Here is a 21986-nt window from a genome sequence, read left to right on the forward strand (position 1 = left end):
GAGTCGGAAGTACAGAAAACTCGGAACATTTATCTACCGACTCCACAGCCCTAATGGATACAGTTAAAGTCTCACAGAAATGCCAAACGCTTGTGTGCCTTTGTTTTTGCTGTGAGGAGGGGTGGCTCAATAAACGGACCCCCACTGACACACCTGACATCTTTATGAAACATCAGTAGTTACTAGAATGTTCAGATACACTTTAAGCATAAGAAATCAGGAGCAAAAGATGGCAAAACCGGTTTTTATTCTAAAAAAAAAAAAAAAAAAAAGTTACATTTGATGCTTACTTTGTCCCTGGCAATAGGAAGGGGCATTGCAGTATAAAGATTTTTCCTCCCATCAAAAACTGGCTTTCGATCTCCGAAGATTTGACCCTTGAAATGCAATACCATATGTTCTACTATTTCCCTAGAAGAGACAAAAGGGGAAAAAAAAGGTTACGCATTTAAAGTGACAAAGCAAGCCTCAGTTGAGCACCAGGTTTAGATACTACTTAAATGCCCCCTATCACAAATCTTTTTGTTCAATTCAATAGATCGCTATAAAATAAGAATATTTCTAAATACATTAAATCATTTTTTTCATTAATTTAACTTAGAAATTGGTTGTATAAAAGTGGCCACTAGGGGTCCTCACAAAAGAGGTCGACGCTGTGACCTCTGGCCGTCACTATGTGAAAACCAACGGTGGCAACAGTCCTGGCCCGTCGGAATACAGGAAGTGAGGTCGGGCTTTAGAAGGCTCTGTGCTCCTGGTGTGAGGTGGAAATTTGTGCCCCACGCAGACTTGTTTCTGCTCCTCCCCTCAGCCATACAAAGATTTCTGAAGCTAGAGCTGGGGGAGGGCCGAGTGAAGGTAGAGCAGGGGGAGAGAGGAGGTACATATCAGGGATCGACAGATATCGATTTTTTTTAGGTCCGATACCGATAATCTGTCACCTTCCAGGCCAATAGCTTATACCGATATTCCGGTATAAGTTACGGCTATTTCCCTGGGTTTTTAGCTTGCACCAAATACATCAATAAGACTTTGTAAAATGTTGTACAAATGAAAAATCCACTCAGAACTTGCTGTAGAAAGTAATTAACTTAAAAGTAGATTTTTTTTTATACTTCCTGTAAAATCTCTCTCGGAGCTTCTATTGGGGGACACAGGAACCATGGGTATATGCTGCTTGCCATTAGGAGGCTGACATTAGGCAAAAAACTAAAAGGAAGTTGGCTCCTCCTGGCAGGATATACCCGCCTCCAGGCTCTGAGCTAATCAGTTTAGTCCCAAAGCAGTAGGAAAAACCGACCGAAAGAGAAAACGGTCCAAACAAAACCCAGACAAAAAGGACTGAACAAAATACTCCCACGAACAGGTGGCTGAACCTGGCTGGCCACAAAACAAGTAAAACCAATGGGCGGGTGCTGTGTCCCCCGAATAGAAGCTCCAAGAAAGATTTTACATTAAGTATTTAAAAAATAAAAATACTACTTTTCTCGATCGCTTCAATTGGGAGACACAGGAACCTTGAGACATCCTAAAGCAGTCCCTGGGGAGGGAACAAGAGATCCCAGCCAGAACAAACTCAGGCGCACGACAACCGCCACCTGTAAGACCTTGCGGCCAAGACCTGCGTCAGACGCAAAGGTAAGGACACGATAGAACTTAAAAGGCGTGCAAGGATGACCAAGTAGCCTTGCAAACTTGCAGAGCTGAAGCCCTGTGGCTGACCACCCAGGGGGCCCTAACCGCGCAAGTAGTGTGCGCCGTCGCCCGGAAGGGAGGAGCCTTCCCCTTACAGCTAAAGTCCTCTGAGACAGCGGACCGGATGCACCGGGAGATAGTTGACTAAGAAGGCTGGAGCCCCTTGCACAACACCGGTAAGAAGCGGTGAATGACAAGTCCGAACGGCCCGAACCACGTCCAGCTTATGCAGCCCATGCTCCCAGGGATGAGAAGGGGCCGGACAGAAGGAAGGCAGTACAATATCTTCATTCAGGTCAAAAGAAGAGACTGTAGACTGGAAAAGTGCATCGGCCGAAGAACCACCTTGTCCTGATGAAGAATCAGGAAGGGGGAACGGCAAGAGGGGGCAGCCAATTCCAAGGCACAGCGACCAGGCTTCCAAGAGAGGAACCGATACGAGATAGAGACAGAGAGACACCGAAAGACAGAGAGACACCGAAAGACAGAGAGACACCGAAAGACAGAGAGACACCGAAAGACAGAGAGACACCGAAAGACAGAGAGACACCGAAAGACAGAGAGACACCGAAAGACAGAGAGACACCGAAAGACAGAGAGACACCGAAAGACAGAGAGACACCGAAAGACAGAGAGACACCGAAAGACAGAGAGACACCGAAAGACAGAGAGACACCGAAAGACAGAGAGACACCGAAAGAGAGACAGAAAGACAGAGAGAGAGAGAGAGAGAGAGAGAGACACACACACAGACAGAGAGTGAGCCACCAGCTGCAGGGGGCAGTATCGGAACTGCGCATACAGAACCGCCTCCATGGCTGCCACCATCTTGGCCAGCACCCCCATGCAAGAGCAGTTGGGAATTGGACACAGACGCCGAAGCAAACGGACTCCCGACCTCAAGGACCGGTGCTTGTCCTCCGGAAGAGTCACACAGGCTGCTGCTGTGTAAAAGCGGATCCCCAGGAAAATCAGCAACTGAGACGGAGAAAGGTTGGCCTTTGAGATTCATAATCCAGCCGAAGCTGGTCAGGGTCTGCAGAGTGATACCGAGGCTCACCCAATTGTGCTCGAGAGAAGGCGCTTTGATGAGCAGGTCATCCAGGTAGGGGAGAACACAAACCCCGCCGGGAGAATAGCCACCACCACCGCTGCAGTCTTGGCAAAGACCCAGGGAGCCACAAACTGAAAATGAACCGCAGAAACTGCAAACCAGAGGAACCTCTAATGGGCCGGAAAGATAGGAATGTGCAGGTAAGCGTCCTGGATGTCCACCAAAGACAGGAGCTCACCCGGATCCATGGACGCGACCACAGAGATTCCATGTAGAAGTGTCGCAGGCGCACATGGCGGTTAAGTAACTTCAGGTCGAGAATCAGGTGAACAGCGGCATCCTTCTTGGGAACCACGAAGAGATTCGCATAAAACCCTGCAAAAATGTTCGAGGAGGAACCGGCACAATCACTCCCTGGGAGAAAAAAAAAAAAAAAGGGGGTGCGAAGGGAAGGGCGACCTGAAAAGCCGCTGCAAGGGCGGGAGACCGAGGAGGGTGGGACCGGAAAAAACAAACACTCCCAGGTAATAGAACCAAATTCTAATTCAATAGCCCGGGGAAACGACCTCCCAAACCCAAGCATCCTGCGCAAGCCAAGTGGCTCGGAAGAGGGAAAGGCGGCCGCCCACCCGAGAGAAAGCCTCGGATGTGGGCGCCACATCAGGCAGTGGGAGGCTTACAGGTACCAGACTTTGAATGAGGGCGGTTTGAGCGGGTCCCCTCTTTCCAGGACTGGTGAGCCTTAAAGAAAGGAGCCGCCCTGTCCTGGGAGGCAGTTGGCTTGTCCGAGCGGCCCGAAGGGGACAGAAAGGGCTGAAAAGGACTTCCTACGCGAATCCATGCGTCGTGATAGATTTTGGGGCGAGAGGGAACTCTTGCCCCCTGTAGCCTCAGAAATAATCTTGTCTAGCTGTTTGTCGAAGAGACGAGAGCCCAAAAACAGCAGTTCCGTAAGAACGCTTAGAGGCAGCGCCTGCGTTCCACGCCTTGAGCCACATGGAACGCCGGAGGGAAACAAGGTTTCCCAAGGCAAAGGCCGCGCAGCGGACTGACTCCAGAGATACCGATTCACCGGCATTGTATAGTTGCTGCGCCAAAACCGCCAGGTCGCCTGGGGATGACCTGGCCAGAATGCCAGAGGCAACTGAGAAACCCAAACAGACAGCACTTTGGACACCCAGGTAGAGGCAAAAGCCAGCAACAACGCCGAACCTGCCGCTTCATATGGAAATTTGGCCAGATTTTCTATGAACTTGTCGGAGGGGTCCTTGAAAAAAGCGGCGCCCGCCAGCAGCAGGGTAGTCTATTTGGACAACCGCAACACACACAGGGGGATCCACGGTAGGTGGAGAGGTCCATTTGGAAACCAGGTCCTGTGGAAAGGGAAAGCAAACCCGAAGCTTCTTTGAAAGTGTTTTTCCGGGTGCTTTCACGCTGCTTCCAACAGCTCATCAAATTCTGCATGAGAACTAAAGGTTTAAGGGGGGGGGGGGTGACGGACACTTACGGAGCCACGTCCAAGTTCATGGGTCCTGTAGATTAAAGAAGTCCTTGACCGCAGACACCAGACTATCCTCCATGTCCATCATATTGGACACCTCCACTGAGTCAGAGGGCGGAGCCAAATCAGAGTCCAGAAGCTCCCCAGGAGACAGGGAGCGCACCATGGGGTCCTGGAGTGGGGTGAGATAGACCAGGAGTGGTGGATGGACCCTAGGAGACCGGTCGCGGCGGCAGGACGCCACCGCCTGAGCTGATGACTCAGGAGAAGAATCCGAAGAAAGGTGACCTGGCCAAGTCTGATATCGATTGGGAAAGAGGAAACCCACAGCGGAGTGGGGTCAGACACCATACGCTCCAGGGGAACATCCTGAGCGATAGCCAGGGGAGCACTAGGCCGCAAGACCGTACAGGCAGGACAGGAGGGCTCAGTGGAGCCACCTGGCATTTTGGTTCTGCAACCCGAACAGGAATAGTAAGTGACCAGGGAAGGGACCGCTTACCGGGCAGGGGGTGGGGGGTCTGATCTAGGGTCAGACATGAAAGGCACAAGTCAGACAGTCCAGACAGACAAGGAGCTAGCTCACCGAGATTCCTGTGTCCTGAGAGAGGCAGACTGAGGGAATGCAGACAGAGCAGATAGCAGTGTGTCCTGTGTCCCGAGAGAAGCAGACTCAGAGTGGCAGCTGGAGCAGACAGCAGTGTGAAACCCACAGTGGAGCTCCTGTGCTGAGGAGAGGCAGCTGGAGCAGGCAACACGTGTGCGGAGCCGCCAAATGAGTAGAAGAAGGAGGGGGAGGACCCCAAGAGTAGCCGTCGCTCAGGGGACAGGCCAGGTCCATGTGAGAGGTTAACACTGTCTAACAGCTCATCCCAATAGGGTGAGGGATAAAAGAGGGGGAGCAAAATGATCCCTGAAGTCGGCCATAGGAGAGAGACTGGATGGGAGACAATCGGCCCCAAGAGCACACTGCCCGATCATAGGCCGGGGGAAGAGAGTGAGACGGAGGTCCCGCACTCCAGGAGCTGTAAGAAAGTGGGCAGAGCTTAGCATAGAAGTAGGCTTTTTAGCCACCCGCCGGCCCAGGCCCCCTCTGGCATACTGTTAGAACAGCTCCCAGAGATGCCGGCAACGAGCGCAGAGAGAGGAGACCACCGGTACTGTCGCAAGTGAAGCTGCACCAGAGCCACGTGACCGCCGCGAGGGCTGCTACAGGAACGGGGGGAGAAGGCTGCCAGTAAGAAAAGTGCTGGACCATTAACCCCCGCAGCCCCAACTAAACACAGGGACATGCAGGGTACGACGCAGTGCCGGAAAGCATGTGGCAGGGGGAGCCTGTGCCCAGTAGAGATCCCCCCCCCAACCGCGGAGAAAAGGAAAAAATAAAAAACAGCCTACACCCCACAGAAAGGCCATTGTTGAGGAGGGTGGAGCACATACTCACCAGAGGAGTCTTCGACCAGCTGAATGCCACCTGCGTCATGCCAGACTACTATAGCGGGCAAGCAGGGACAAGCGGGGAACCCGGACCCAGGGAGCTCTAGACCTGTGTCTGCCTCCTACTGACACTAAGCTAAAACTGATAAGCTCAGAGTCAGGGGGCAGGCATATCCTGCCAGGAGGAGCAGACTTCCTGTTTTTTGCCTTGTGTCAGCCTTGGCAACCAGCATATACCCATGTCCCCCAATTAAAGCGATCGAGAAAGTGTCTATTTTGAAATTGGGCAAAATGTTTGTACCAAATTACAAAAATGTCAGGAAGGCAATGACTAATCTCCCGCTATAATCCTACATTGTGTTAGTTTAACAATAGCATTAAACAAGGAAATTTAGATTTTAAACCAAAATGTATAAAAGATTACATAATGTCAATTACAGAATTGTTTTGAAATGGAATAGAGTTTAAAAGGGGTATTCCAGTAAAAAAAAAAAAATAAATTACTTATCGACTGGCTCCAGAAAATTAAACAGATTTGTAAATTACTTGTTATTAAAAAAATATTAATCCTTTCAGTACTGAAGTTAAGTTGTTTTTTTCTGTTTGACAACAGTGCTCTCTGCTGACACCTTTGTCAACAGAGCAGGAGAGATTTGCTATGGGGATTTGCTCCTACTCTGGACAGTTCCTGACATGGACAGAGGTGTCAGCAGAGAGCACTATGGTCAGACAAACAAACAACCCCACAGCTGATAAGTACTGGAAGGATTAAGATCTTTTAATAGAAGTAATTTACATATCTGTTTAACTTTCTGGAGCCAGTTGAAGTCTACGGGTTTGAAAATGGATTGAAAATGGATGAGCTTTTAACGTCTCACTTTGCACTAGTTTTTTTCCAATCAGTTGTTGATTCGTTATTACTTCTGAGCATGCTCAGATTGGATGTGCGGAATTCGGAAGTAAAACAACAAAAACGGCACATAAACGGATTAAAAACTGATGCAACTGGATGCCACTTAATGGCATCCTTTTGCATCAGTTTGCATTAGTTAGTATGGTCCGTTTAGCAGCAATGATGGGAGAATAGCGAGATGGGAGACAACAGCCATGTGAACCTAGCCTGACATTTAATCTGAAATCCTTATTGTTAAAATGTGTGACAGGTGTGCTGCTACATGCATTAAAGTGTACTTGTCAGCAAAAACTTATTAAATAATGTTAATATCATAATATGAATATGTGTGTATAATTTTGGGTTAAAAAATGCTGACCCTGCAGCTATTGCCTGTGTCTCTGTGAGGAGACCAAATACAGGAAGTGTAGGTGGGACAAGCAGGGCTCTGTGCAGGCTCCATTCATCCTGCTGTGTAAGCCGGAAGCGTGGCACAGAGCCCCCACTGCACAGAGCCCCCACTGCACAGAGCCCCCACTGCACAGAGCCCCCACTGCACAGAGCCCCCCTCCTTCCCCCACACTTCCTGTATTTGGTCTTTTTACAGAAATACACAGGTATTAACTGCAGGGACAAAAATATACACATATATTGTTCAAATCTATTTTTATTGAAGTTATTGAGATATATAAATATGCAACATCAACACGCAATTGTAGTAACCAATGTCAAGTTACATAGGAAAAAAAGAAAGAATGAATAAGAGAGAAAAGTTAAAAAAAAATAAAAAGGAAAGGGGAAAAACCATTTTCTGGTATACAGTATGTTGTATGTTATAATTAGAGATGAGAGAAGTTACAGTGATTCGATTCGTCACGAACTTCTCGGCTCGGCAGTTGACGACTTTAGCCTGCATAAATGAGTTAAGCTTTCAGGTGCTCCGGTGGGCTGGAAAAGGTGGATACAGTCCTAGTAGAGTCTCCCCGGACTGTATCACCTTTTCCAGCCCACCAGCACACCTGAAAGCTGAACTAATATATGAAGGCTAAAGTCAGCAACCGCCGAGCAGAGAAGTTTGTGACGAATCGAATCACTGTAACTTCTCTCCTCTCTAGTTATAATCCAACTAAAAAGTCAAAGAACTCTGAGGGACATTATCTGATATATGTATAAATGCAAGGGATTCTCTGAATGAGTCCCAAGCAAACCCAACATTATTAAAAGGCTTCTGCCTGGTCCCTATCCATAGAGACCAGTTCCTCCGTTCTACAGATGCGATTCAGCGTCTCCACAAACTCCAATCTAGAAGGTTTATAACGCCACAATGCTCCGGCAAGTTTGCTCTGTGCAGTGATGACAGCGGGGTACCGTAGCCGAGATCGTGGGGGTCCACAGCGGCGTGACCCCCACAATCAGGCATCTTATCCCCTATCCTCTGGATGGGGGATAAGATGTCTAGGGGCGGAGAACCCCTTTAAGGAAAATAAGCAACCACCAGAGAATTATGGCAGCAGAATATTCATTCCAAATACATGCACGCTCATTCAATCTGAGTGATCACGTGCATCTGATATTCCTTGTATATACTAGGGTTATAGTTAAGATAAATTAAAACATGAAACACTCTTCTCTTTAGTTATTAAGCCACAGTGTTACTGAAAAAAAAAAGAAACATCATCTGTCAATATTAGCAGCGGATAAGACAGCCACTTACCTGTTAACTCTTCTGGGGCATTTTTCTGGTTTGATATCAATTTCATAATGGTAAATCTCTATTTTGGGAATGTCCATTTCAAAAAAGTTTGCCTGCAGCTTTATCGTCCTTCCTGAGGTGCCAAAATCCGGCCTTGGCGGTGGTTTAAAAGTATATGCTGGCATTGGGAGAGGTGGTGCGGGAGGGGGAGGCGCAAGAACTAGGAGAAAAGAAAACATGGGTGTCAATGTCTTCACCTCAACGCTAGGTTTTTATTAGCATTGAAATATTCATTTAAACAATAAAAAAAAAGCATGCTGGGAGAAGTTTTAGTTTTGCAACAACTGGAAACACTGGTATAGACCCTTCTCAGTATAATACTATTCACCATTTTACATATGTGGTAACTGAACATTACGGATAACATTACGTGTGTGGTAAATCACGTGACAATAGTGCTGGGCGGTATACCGGTTTATACCGAATACAGAATTTTTTTTTGCTCACGATATGAATTTTGCCCATACCGAAATACCAGTTGGGCCCCTCCCCCCCTCGAATGAGTGAATTATCCGCCGCAGCGCGCTGTCCCCACATCAAGGAACTTCTCATATTTGACCCACGAGCGCTATTCTGCTTCCCCCCACTCCCCCCCCCCTCCCAATATGAATTATCAGCTGCGCTGTCCCCACATCTGTTCCCACATCATGTCACCCACGTGCGCTCCTCTGCTCATCCTCATACGAGTTGCGGGCTGCTGGCGCTAGAAATCTGTACTACAAGTAGCACTGCAAAAACAAACTTTAACTTGCCTTCCAACGTGGTCCCTCCTCATGTTCCCTCCGCTGCGGTCCTGGGGATGGGAACGTCACAGAGCCGTCAGCCTATCACCGGCCGCAGCGATGTCCCGCCTCGGCCGCTGATAGGCTGGCGGCTCTGTGACTTTCCCGTCCCAAGGAAACCGCAAGAGGACCACAGCGCAGGACAGGGAAGACGGTAGCAGAGCAACGGGGGAACGTAGGCAGGTTTAAGTTTATTTTGTTTATTTTTGCAGCCCGGGAAACGTTATTTGTAGTACAGATTTCTAGCGCCGGCGGCCCGCAACTCATGGGAGGATGAGCAGAGGAGCGCACGCGGGTGACATGATGTGGGGACAGCGCCCAGGTCACATGGGGGGGGGAACACCGTTAAATACCGTGGAATCGCCATCACTTTAAAAAAATACTGTGATACACATTTTTGCTCATACTGCCCAGCCCTGCGTGACAATCCATGGTAGGTCACACACCTGTGAACAACGTGCTACTATGGACTAACCTATGGGTTGTACAACTTTTCTTTAACCCCTTAAGGACATAGCGTTTTTCCGTTCTTACACTTTCGTTTTTTCCTAAAAATTTTCACATTTTATTTATTTATTTTTTTAAGATCATAACCCTTTCAATTTTGCACCTAAAAATCCATATGCTGGATTATTTTTTGCGCCACCAATTCTCCTTTGCAATGACATCAGTCATTTTACCCAAAAATCTACGGTGAAACAGACAAACAAAAACAAACATCATTGTGTGACAAAATTGAAGAAGAAAAAAAACCCATTCTGCAACTTTGGGGGGCTTCCGTTTCTACGCAGTACATTTTTCGGGTAAAAATGACACCTTATCTTTATTATGTAGGTCCATACGATTAATACGATACCCAATTTATATAGATTTGATTTTGTCTTACTTCTAGAAAAAATCATAACTACATGCAGGAAAATTAATACATTTATAATTGTCATCTTCTGACCCCTATAACTTATTTTTCTGTGTAAGGGGCGGCATGAGGGCCTGTGATCTGAAGTTTTTATCAGTATCATTTTTGTTTTGATCAGACTTTTTGATCGCGTTTTATAAATTTTTTATGGAATAAAAAGTGACCAAAAATGCACTATTTTGGACTTCGGAATTTTTTTTAGTGCATACTCCATTGACCGTGTGGTTTAATTAACGATATATTTTTATAGTTCGGACATTTACGCATGCGGCAATACCACATGTTTATTTTTATTTACACAGTTTTATTAATTGGGAAAAAGGGGGTGATTCAAACTTTTATTAGGATAGGGGTTAAATCATCTTTATTAACTTTTTTTTTTTTTGCAATGTTATAGCCCCCATAGGGGGCAATAACATGGATTATACTGATTGCAGGCACTGATCAATGCATTGCCATAGCATAGATCAGTGTTATCGCCGCTTGACTGTTCCTGCCTGGATCTCGGGCACGGAGCAGTAATTCGGTCATCGGATGCCGAGGAGGCAGTTTAGGGACCCTTACCCTCATGCGTCCTAGCTGATCAGGACACTGAGGTTTCACCGCCTGACTGAGCCGCCGGGAAGCTTTCACCTTCACTTTAGATGTGGCAACCAACTTTGATCGTATTTTAAGAGTTAATGCCGGACATCTGCCTGAACAGCGATGTCCGGCATTATTCACGGGTCCTGGCTACTGATAGCAGCCGGGACCATGCGGGTATGATATGAGCTCAGCTCCTGAGCTCGCTTCATTACCCTGTTGTGCCGCAGTGCCGTTTGTAAACTGCGTTCTGCGGCAAGGGGTTAACAGAAAGGGGTTAATGCAATGGTAAACAAAGTAAGGTGAACAAAACGTTTAATGCATGTATTAACCCCTTCAGGACTGGGCCAATTTTGGGCTTATGACCAAGGCCCATCTTTGGGGGCACTCGAGCTTTCTCATGTCTGCAACTATCTAAACTACCTACAAGGGAATACTACCTACTATTAAATGCAATCTTACAGCAGAGTCACCTGCACTAACTTGAATTTATATGTAGATAGTCCGGGTGACCCGATTTCTACAGCTGCTCCCCATGTGAACATCAGCGCAATAGCTCCGGAGACATCGGTCTTGCCGCCAATGCAAATTCCCTGTGCTGCCCAATGGAAAAGAGAGAAATATTGGCTCATACTACAGCAGCCGCCTCCATTGTACACAACAAGGAACCTACAAATCAGCACGGTAAGCAGTGCCAGAAACCGGGTCACCCTGGTGTCAGATTCCCTTTTAAATAAAAAAGTACTCAGTTTCGGCGAGTGCTAGAATTAAAGTCGGTACCCTTACTCTGTCTTAAAAAAAATTGTATTGGGACATCCCTAATTGAAATATAACATTATTGATCTCTAAATTGAAGTAAAAAAAAAAAAAAAAAATTCCATACACCAGAACTAAAAAAAAAAGTCACATCACAATAAAAAGAGTCAAAAGAAATTTAATAAGATCGATCTATAGAAAATAAGTACAGATAAAGACTGCAGCTCACACAGCATTCATTTTTATCCAATTAAAAAAAAATCCATGGCCATTGATTAATAAAATACTAGCTAGTTATGGTCTTACGCTAATTATACACACACTGAGCATGAATGTTTATGTTACAGAAAGAAAAATGTATCTGTCAGTCAACAGTAAATTTGATCAACATCCATCTAAATGTATGGGATTAAAATATAAAACCCAAAACAAATACTGCCACATGGCTTACAATAAATGGTCACATGTGGTTCTTCAATAATCATGTTAAGGTTCAATGCAGGAAACAATTGTCAGATAGCACCATATTATAACATTTGCCCATCTTGGTTACTAAAAAACCATCAATCCTAAATCTATGTGAAAGCAACAAGCACCTTCTCATCTAAAAGCGTCAACCACCAGTCTAGTGGCACTGAATGCATAGAAATAGATGGAGATGAAAGCAAAGTAGCAATGCCAGGTCATCTAGGGGATTGAAGGGATTAAATCTCTATTAAGGTCAAGCAGAGTGTAATGTCTACTTCATAGGCCCAATCAACGGATGGAAACATTTTCTAAAGAAACTATATTGTATACTAAATTATTAAACTATATAGTTGCCTTAAGTAATATAATTTACCAAATTAGAACCTGTAAAGGCAACCTGGAAGGATAAGAGAAATGAGAAGTAAACAGAACATATATACTAGAAAAGACCTCTATATACCTATACATTATACATATACCGTATTTATCGGCGTATAACACGCACTTTTTAGGCTAAAATTTTTAGCCTAAAGTCTACCTGCGTGTTATACGCCGATAAGCTGCTGCAGTTCAATTATTTAAAGCGGGCGCTTTAAATCAATGAACTGCAGCAGCTTTGCAGGTGCAGAGACCACCAGCGCTGCCGGCTTCTCTGCCCCTGCCTGTCCTGGGGTCTAGAGCCCTGCTGCCAGCCCTTCTCTCCCCCTGGCTATCGGCGCCGCTGCCCGTTTTCTCCCCCTGATTATCGGTGCCGGCGCCGATAGCCAGGTGGAGAGAAGGGGCAGCGGCGCCGATAGCCAGGTGGAGAGAAGGGGCAGCGGCACCCATTGCCAGCGCCGCTGCCCTGTTGCCTCCCCCATCCCCGGTTGTATAATTACCTGTTGCCGGGGTGGGGTCCGCACTGCTTCAGGCCTCTGGTGTGCGTCCCCTGTGTCGTTGCTATGCTCTGCACGGCACGGCGCACTGACGTCACTCGTCATTGCGCCGTGCAGTGCATAGCAACGACGCAGGGGACGCACACCAGAGGCCTGAAGCAGTGGGAGAGAAGCGCTGCCCCTTCTCTCCCCCTGGCTATCGGCGCAGCTGCCCCGGCACCGATAGTCAGGGGGAGAGAACGGGCAGTGGCGCAGATAGCCAGCGGGAGAGAAGCGGCGGCAGCAGGGCTCTAGACCCCAGGAAAGGCAGGGGGAGAGAAGCGGGCAGCGACGGCCCCTCTCCCCCTGCCTTTCCTGGGGGTGTATCGGGGTATACGCATGCACACACACGCACCCTCATTTTACCAAGGATATTTGGATAAACTTTTTTTACCCAAATATCCTTAGTAAATAAAATGAGGGTGCATGTTATAGGCCGGTGCGTGGTATACCCCGATAAATACGGTTATATACAAAAAAAAATAATTTTTTTATTTAACAACATTTTCTGCAGTGTCCAGGGTCTAAAGAATAACCCACACTTCTCGCAGTTATACCTCCTCTGCTTCCATCTTGGCTCCTCTGCCGTCTCCACGACTCATCACTACGCTTGATTCCTCTGTGTCACTTCCTCAGCCCCCTTAATGCTGCTTACTTTATTCTGTATTACATTCTGAACTTAACACTTGTACACCAATATCCCTCTTCTTCCATACCAATGACTAAGGCCAGAAAGCTGAGATTAGTTAAGTAGCCACATTTTAGCGCTGCTTTAGCAGTCACTCATCAATATCTTCCCTCTATGCTACAGACAGTATGTCTTGCTGGGGTGTGTCAGGGCTAGCACGCCCTACACCTCAGCAGCCTGGACCCATGTGTCTTTAATATGGGGCAAAAACATTTATCCCCTATTCAAAGGTTAGGGGATAAGATGTCTGATCACGGGGGGCCCGCCGCTGGGACCCCCCACGATCTCCCTGCAGCACCCGCAGTGCCATTCACATGAGCCACTTTGGGACCTCAGTTGTGCAGATCACAGGTGGTCAGACCCCAAGCAATTGCACATTACCTGGATAGGTGATAAAAACTGTTGGTGGACAAAACCCCTTAAAGGGGTACTCCACCATTTTTTTTTCTCGCCAAATCAATTGGTGTCAGAAAGTTAAACAGATTTGTAATTACCCTTCATGTACTTAGCTGCTCTATGCTCCAGAGGAAGTTGTTTAGTTCTTTCCAGTTTAACCACAGTGCTCTCTGCTGACACCTCTGTCCATGTCAGGAACTGTCCAGACCAGGAGAGGTTTTCTATGGGCATTTGCTCTTGCTCTGGACAGTTACGGACATAGACGGAGGTGTCAGGAAAGAGCACTGTGGTCAGACAAAAACGAACAACTCAAATTCCTCTAGAGCATACAGCAGCTGATAAGTACTGGAAGTATTAAGATTTTTAAATAGAAGTAATTTAGGAATATGTATAACTTTCTGGAGTCAGTTGATATGAAAAAAAAAAAAAAACATTTCCACCGGAGAACCCCTTTAAGGCTGAGGCAATGTACAGGCCAAACCCTCAAGAGTATGCAGACTCTCTAAACCAAAATAAAGCAACTACTAATCATTAGGGACTATCTGGCACTAGATCGGTCAAATGTGTGTGGAGGTTGGAAGAGGTGACTATGGGCCAAGCGAACATACAACCCATAGTTATTGAAGTGTACAGCCACTTAATGCCACTTTCAAAACACCTAGGAAAGTAGGAATCTATTCACACTATGCTAGAAAATGAATAGAAGAGTGACAATAGATGGGTGGAGTGGTTTAGCATCACATTTGATTTGTAAACACACGATGGCTTATGTATCAATAGCGAACAGTGAATAATACATTGACTGTTGCAACACATTCCTATACAGAGTTATTTAAGTTACCGTTAAGGACCACTTACATTTCTTGTATGAAATCAGTCACATACCCAAATAATATGTAATTTTATGGAGCTATCAAAACGTAAAACATTTCTCTAAGGCAGTAGTCTCAAACCTGTGGTTCTTCAGCTGGTTCAAAACTACAACTTAAGGCTTAAAGGGGTATTCCAAGTCAGAGGATAGGAGATAAACCGATGGTCAGGGGTCTGAGCCCACCATTTATAGTTAGATTGTCTCCTGAATGAAGTGCATAGCCCATGTGCAACCAGTGCCCCATACATTCTCTATGCTGAGCTATTCCTGTGCTTTGCACTCTACCAACAGTATACGTATTTGTGTATGTGGTCTTCATCTCTGTACAGGTATGTTCACACTGCAGAATCTCTGCTCGAGGAATTCCGCAAGTGAAGATTCCGTCAGAAGGCCTCTGCCAAAAATACTTTGGCTGTAGGACCGCGGGGCACTGTGCCATTACCATTGACAACTATGCAGTACTCGCGGCATTCCGTGCAATGAACATGTTCTTTCTTTGCGCGGAACAATTTCAGAAGCTGAAATTCCCCAGTGTGAACGGGTCTCGCGGAAGTCCAATAAACACTGATTGTACTGTCCACCGCGCAGAATTCTACTCAAGGAATTCGACGGGAATTCCGCAGTGAGAACATACCCGTAGGGAATTATGTATTAAATATGTTTATATATAAATGCTGTGTGAATACCTCCTTGGAATAGTGGTTAATACTTTTATTTTAAGAATTTAGTGACGCCATGGTGAAACTATCATTTTGCCCACAGTAAACCAGAAGGACCTTTTCTAGCACTTGCAATCCGTAAATCTGCCAGGATCCAATATTTATGCTCTTATGGCCCTTTAACCTATCAGTAAAAAGAGACCGTCTCACATGGAGCCTTATCTTGGAGAAACACTGGTGGTCACACCTTAAAAGCCCGTACTTCCATCTATACAGATAAGTATGCAGAACCACGAGTATGCAACAACAGTGCATATCTACAGCAAATACTGCAAAAATAAATAAAAAAACACCGTCCCATATAAAAAGCAAAAAAGGTAGGAACAATAATGTATAAAGTGAAGCTCCACGTCCTGCTATAAGGATGTTGAGACATTTTCTTACAAGCCTTACAGTAAACATCAGTTACAAACACCTTGTGCTACTAGATTGTCTATTTGCTTACACACACACACACACAGACACACACACACACACACACGTTTTGTCCCTGTTTTAGCCTCTGACTGATGCCCAGGGGTTTAGCTTCTACATGCTTCAAGTCCCCTGTCTGCAGAACATGTTTCTGAACTATACAATTAAAGAGGTTGTGCAGCTAAAGGTAAAAAGTATTCCTTATCCACAGGATAGGCATCTCCGGCGCACCCAAAGAAATGAATAAAGCCCGAGTACAGCACTATGGTCTATCTGACGCTCTTATAGAGAATGAATGGAGCATGTGCTGTCTCCAGCACGTGCTCCTCACAGCCAGGGCTCTGCTGGAGTGATCACAGGGGCGCTTTGGTCGGTAACCCCCCCCCCCCCCCCCCCCCCAATGATCTGACATTTATCCCCTATCCTTGGGATAAGTAACTTTTTGTTGCCAAACCCCTTTAACAATCGAAAGAATATTAAACAATATGGAATTTTATGGAAAATGATTTACTGTTACCCAAATTCCAACTCCAATCCACTAATTCAACTGCCTCCCTCAGGCTCAGTAACTCCTGTGTCTTCTGTATCTCTCATTATATTCTTAATGCACAGATCCCAATATTAGCTTCGGTGCCAATACTGGACTTTTGCATGAGTACTTGTACAAATGTCTCCATATCTAGTTTGAATTATTACACTGGATGAGGTGCATCAAAACTAAGGGGCATTATTACATAGAAGGCAATATGTGGGGAGAACCCCTGTATTGTATCATGCATTCCCTTCTTATCCCCTTATTACATAACATATCCCCTCACATTCATTGAATTATATCCAGTGATGCACAAATAACCGCGTCATCCACCGTTTCAATATAGCAGCCTGTGTGCTCTGGTCTAATTTGAGAAATCACATTAACCACTTAGGGACCGAGGGCGTTAAGGTACTAGTACTTAAGGACCATTGGAATTTCGGTTTGGGGCAGGGACCAGACCGGGATGCCTGCTGAAATCATTCAGCAGGCATCCCGTAACACTGCCCAGAGGGGTCACCCCCGCACACCCCCACCCCCCGAGATTGCTGGCGAATTCACACCGGCGATTCCGGTCATATGGACCGATGACCCGGAGTTAAAAAGTGTTCGGCGGTGTACTATACACCGCCAATCACCTCCTGTAGCTGGGGGAGGAATACTGCTATTGGTCGGACGATCAATCTGACCAAAAGCAGCCAGCAGGGGAGGGGTTAATGTCCCCTTCCCTCAGCTCTGCTAGCAGTCAGAGCTGAGAGAAAGAGCCAGGGAACCCCAGCATTGTAGTGTAAAAAATAAAACATTTTCCTTTTCACATCCCACTTTAATGAACATTTATCAAACACTGTATCCCTTGTTATGTTCCTTGAGGGGTGTAGTTTCCAAAATAGTATGCCATGTGTTTTTTTTTTTTTGCTGTCCTGGCACCATAGGGGCTTCCTAAATGTGACATGCCCCCCCAAAAAACATTTCAGCTAAATTTGCTTTCCAAAAGCCAAATAAGACTCTTCTTCTGAGCATTGTAGTGTGCCTGCAGTGCACTTGACATCCACACATGGGGCATTTCCATTAGGGACTGACCGATATTCACGATATTGGACATTATTGGTATCGGCAATTACCGAATTGCCGATAATGCCCCGCCCTGCCTCCCCCATCCCCGGTTTTATAATTACCTGTTCCCGGAGCCCGCGCTACTTCTGGCTCCTGCGACGTCCTGCGCTATTGCTGTGAGCTGCGCAGCCCAATGATGAGTGACGTCCTCAATACGTCGTCACAGTCAGTGCGCACAGTGACAGCTCAGGACGCCGCCGGAGCTAGAAGTAGCGCGGACCCCGGTCCCCAGGAACAGGTAATTATAAAACCGGGGTTGGGGGAGGCAATAGGGCAGCGGCGGTGGTGGTTGGACTAGGGAGGACCTCAGGACAGGCAGGGGGAGAGAAGCCGGCGGCGGTCTCTGGCCCCGCAAAAGCCACTGCAGTTCATTGATTTAAAGCGCCCGCTGCGGGGCCAGGGGGGGGGGGGAAATAGCCGATAACTTATACCGGAATATCGGTATAAGTTATCGGCTATCGGCCTGAAAGTTCATAGATTATCGGTATCGGCCCTAAAAAATCAATATCGGTCAATCCCTAATCCCTATAGTTTTGGGTGGCATTTTCTCCTATTACCCCTTGTAAAAATGTAAAATTTGGGGGAAAACCAGCATTTTAGTGAAAACAAAAAAAAAATTATTTACACATCCAACTTTAACGAAAAGTCGTCAAACACCTGTGGGGTGTTGAGGCTCACTGGACCCCTTGTAACGTTCCTTGAGGGTTGCACTTTCCAAAATAGTATGCCACGTGGTTTTTTTTTTGTTTTGTTTTTTTGCTGTTCTGGCACCATAGAAGCTTCCTAAATGTGACATAACCCCCAAAAAACATTTCAGAAAAACTCTCCAAAATCCCATTGTCGCTCCTTCCCTTCTGAGCCCTCTACTGCACCCACAAAGCACTTTACATACCCAGTAAGGTATTTCTTTACTCAAGAGAAATTGGGTTACAAATTGGGGGGTATTTCTCTCCTTTTACCTCTTGTAAAAATTCAAAAACTGGGTCTACAAGGTATTTCTAATATGAAGGCCCTTCAGATCCACTTCAAAACTGAACTGGTCCCTGAAAAATTCCTATTTTGAAAATTTTGTGAAAAATTGGAAAATTGCTGCAGAACTTTGAAGCCCTCTGATGTCTACTAGGGATCGACTGATATCGATTTTTTAGGGCCGATACCAATAATCTGGGGAGGTTAGGGCTGATAGCCGATAACTTATACCGGAATATCGGTATAAGTTATCGGCTATTCATCTCTCCTCCCCCCCCCCCTACTGTTTACTCTCCCCCTGCCTGTCCGGGGGTCCTCCGAGTCCTATCACCGCCACCGACCCCGCCGCATATTTTATGCTGCGGATTTGCCGATGACCACCCCTCAAAGAGAAGTATCGGTAACTGGTATCTGTGAGTACTTGGGGGGGGGATAAATAAACAGTATTGGTAGTTGTACTCGGGCTTAAAATGTATCGGTGCATCCTTACTTTAAATACTCAAAGAAAACATGTCTGTGCCCACGCTCCTGGCCCAGCTGTACTGCACCGTACATGCTCATGATCTCCGGCAGGCTATTCCCACAAATTAAGATTTTTAAGTACATTTATATTTAAGTTAGAAGAAAAAAAAAGTGTATTTTTTGAGCAGTGGTTGTCCAATAGTATAAGCTAGGCTTAGTATCAGAGCCTGTGCAACCATGAACTGAACAGTGCTTTATGGTTTGATTCAATAGCAATATCAATTCATAACAGTTATACCTTTTGCATTGTTTTTAAATTGACAAACTCCATCTGTAAATTCAAATAGAGAAAAAAATACATAAAAAAAAAAAAAACAGACATGGTCTCACATCTACAGTCTAAGGCTTCTCAGTGAAATCTAATAAACAGGTTGTTAGTGTACTTGATCATCATGAAGTGCAAGCCTGCTAGCCACGTCACACAGCCACCTGTAAGTAGTGGATGCCGAACATCCCTAGTATAAAATAGTGCTGCACTGAGCAGCGAACACCACAACACCAGTGCCCATAGGGGAAAGACCCACTGGCAGAGCAGCCCCAATGCAGCCCAAACAGACCCTGGGCTGCACCACCCCACAGACACCGCTTCAGGCAGTCTTTGACTGGGATCACACGGTAGTGTGTATTGTCATCTGTTCACACTGGTGCTGTGCGGCAGCTTTTAAGTTGCACATTGAAGGGAGCATTTACCCCTCTTCCTCAGCAGTGAACTGCACATTAAGGCCATGTTGATGTGGCGCAAAATGTGCGAAATGTCTATCTGGAAAACACAGGTGGAGATTCTGCACATTTGTAGGTATTAAATTCACAGTATGTTAATCTATGCTTCGGATAAACTGCAGACTTTACACATTGGCCTAAATGGGGAAGTTAAAATCTGCAGTAAATTGTTGCAGATCTGCCAGAAAACCGTACAAAGAAACATTGCTCCTAGGTAAAGAAACTTGATTGGTTGCTATTGACAACTGCAACACTCTTCCACCACACAGCTTTTGATAAATCTCCCCCTATTAGCAAGTGCTGCAGCACTAGTATTCAGCCTAGCAATATACTATTATTTGCTATGGTGGACTTCTTACTGTCAGATATTTTCTCCCGCACTATCCACAGTACTGTTGGATAGTGCGGGAGACGCTGATTCCAACGAGCCCTACCTTACCCGGATCCGCCCGGCCGTTCGCCCGCAATTGTAGTTTTATTCTATGTGTATATTTTGCTGAATCTGGCACGGGCGGGGCTTCTGCAGGTTAATTGGCACTGATGTCAGTGCCGCTTATGAATATTCATCCCCCCCCCCCCAGTTAGTAGAGGTGAAGAGAGGGAGAGCTGGAGGGAGGGAGAGCTGGAGGGAGGGGGGGGGGGATGAATATTCATAAGCGGCGCTGACTTCAGTGCCAGTTAACCTGCAGAAGCCCGGCCCGTGCCAGTTACAACAAGATGCAGACATAGAATAAAACTACAATTGCGGGCGAAGGGCCGGGCGGATCAAGGTAAGGAGGAGTTCGTTGGAATCAGCGTCTCCCGCACTATCCAACAGTACTGTGGATAGTGCGGAAGAAAATATCTGACAGTTTTCTTTTAAGAACTATACAACAGCCATGTGTATAAATGGAAGGTATAAGTATTGTCAGCTTGAAGTTCCTCACTGCAAACACCCAACCATTCACTGGAGCCTCATAAAAATGAAAAATCATCTTTTCATATGCAACGCAATAAGAGGCTGGCATACACAGCTGGGGATTTACATAAACATCTCCTCCCATGAGGTTCCTAAGCAGAAAGGTATCTATGGCAGCACTGTCTATAGGGTACAACCTGTTAACAGTCCCAAGTGGTATCCGTACAGCCATGGAAACTGCCAGGGGAATGACAATTAAGAGCGCTCATAAAATAAAAATGCACAAGTGCAGAGAATGTCACTTGCAATAACAGTGATCAGAGATGTTGTGGTGCACAAAGCAAGGAACAATTGTGGAAACTTATTAAACTTGGACAAAGAAAAATAGGTGCAGAAGCCTACAGTCACCAAAAGAGGTCACTTTCCTAGCCTGCCGGGTTACTGTGGATAACTGCTCATTTCTATAATAAATTATATAATAATTTATTATATAATAAACTAATATAGTTTCTAGTCGTTCTGTTTAGGTAAAATTTCTGGGCGGAAACATCTGGAAAAAATATGGGGCGCAGAGAGATATGGTCCTGAGTCTGACCACACTATTGTGTAGTTAGTCACCCAGCTTAATTATAGGAAATTATAAGAGCACCAATATTGTGTCTCGGGTGTGCCTAAAATTTAACTTTTAATGTAGACTATTTAAAATATTACATCATTTTTAAGTGTACTTGTGTTAACAATCACCACAAATAACCAGGGATGTCATTGGTGCATATAAAAGGAGGCCCCGGTGGGCTCTGCTTGGCCTTGCCAGCCCAACTTGGTCTCACATGCACCAACTACTCCCACTAATTAGAGCCGCCGACGCATTTCTGCCAATAATTATAATGGCGACATCATGAAGTGGGGGGGGGGGGGGAGGGGAGTGACTAAAACTTAACTTTTAATCTAGCAGTCTTAAAAGAATACAATTATATGTGAATGTACAGTGTGGGGTAGATCTGATGATGTCTCCCCACCATGAAAGACGCAATAAATACACACTGTTAAATAACCCAGAGTGTTATGTATCGTTAATTAGTATCATCAGTTATTCCCCTTAATGTCCGACGCATTTCGGTCACCATCCATGACCTCCTCAGGGACAGATAGGGTATTTTTCTATACAAGATGAGCCCTACTTATCAGTGGTGCAATCATCAACCACTACATAAAGTGTAGCAGGGAACAAAGCACTCATCACAAGCAGGCAGTGATACAGTACCACCTCTTGATATTACATAAAAATCACTGTTGTCCAGAGTCCTAAATAAGTAATATTCGATCGCCGGGCGGTAGGGAGGCAGGGCCCGGGTGACGCAACTTCCGGTTCACGCCGCCGGCCGGGAGATGAA

At 45.9% G+C, this 21986-nt stretch overlaps 1 protein-coding gene across 4 annotated transcripts in view; it reads right to left on the reverse strand.

The window, feature by feature from the left end:
• AGO2 (argonaute RISC catalytic component 2) overlaps positions 1-21986 on the reverse strand; it is an 85405-nt gene that overhangs the window by 43762 nt on the left and 19657 nt on the right. For all 4 annotated transcript variants that reach the window (XM_056522821.1, XM_056522819.1, XM_056522818.1 and 1 more), the window contains exons 2-3: positions 8294-8492; positions 291-411 (exon numbers count right to left, since the gene is read on the reverse strand). In XM_056522821.1, coding sequence (XP_056378796.1) covers positions 291-411; positions 8294-8492 — 320 coding nt within the window. The remainder of the gene's footprint in view (positions 1-290; positions 412-8293; positions 8493-21986) is intronic.

This window comes from Hyla sarda, chromosome 5 (genome assembly GCF_029499605.1).
Source record: "Hyla sarda isolate aHylSar1 chromosome 5, aHylSar1.hap1, whole genome shotgun sequence".
Classification (NCBI taxonomy): Eukaryota; Metazoa; Chordata; class Amphibia; order Anura; family Hylidae; genus Hyla; species Hyla sarda.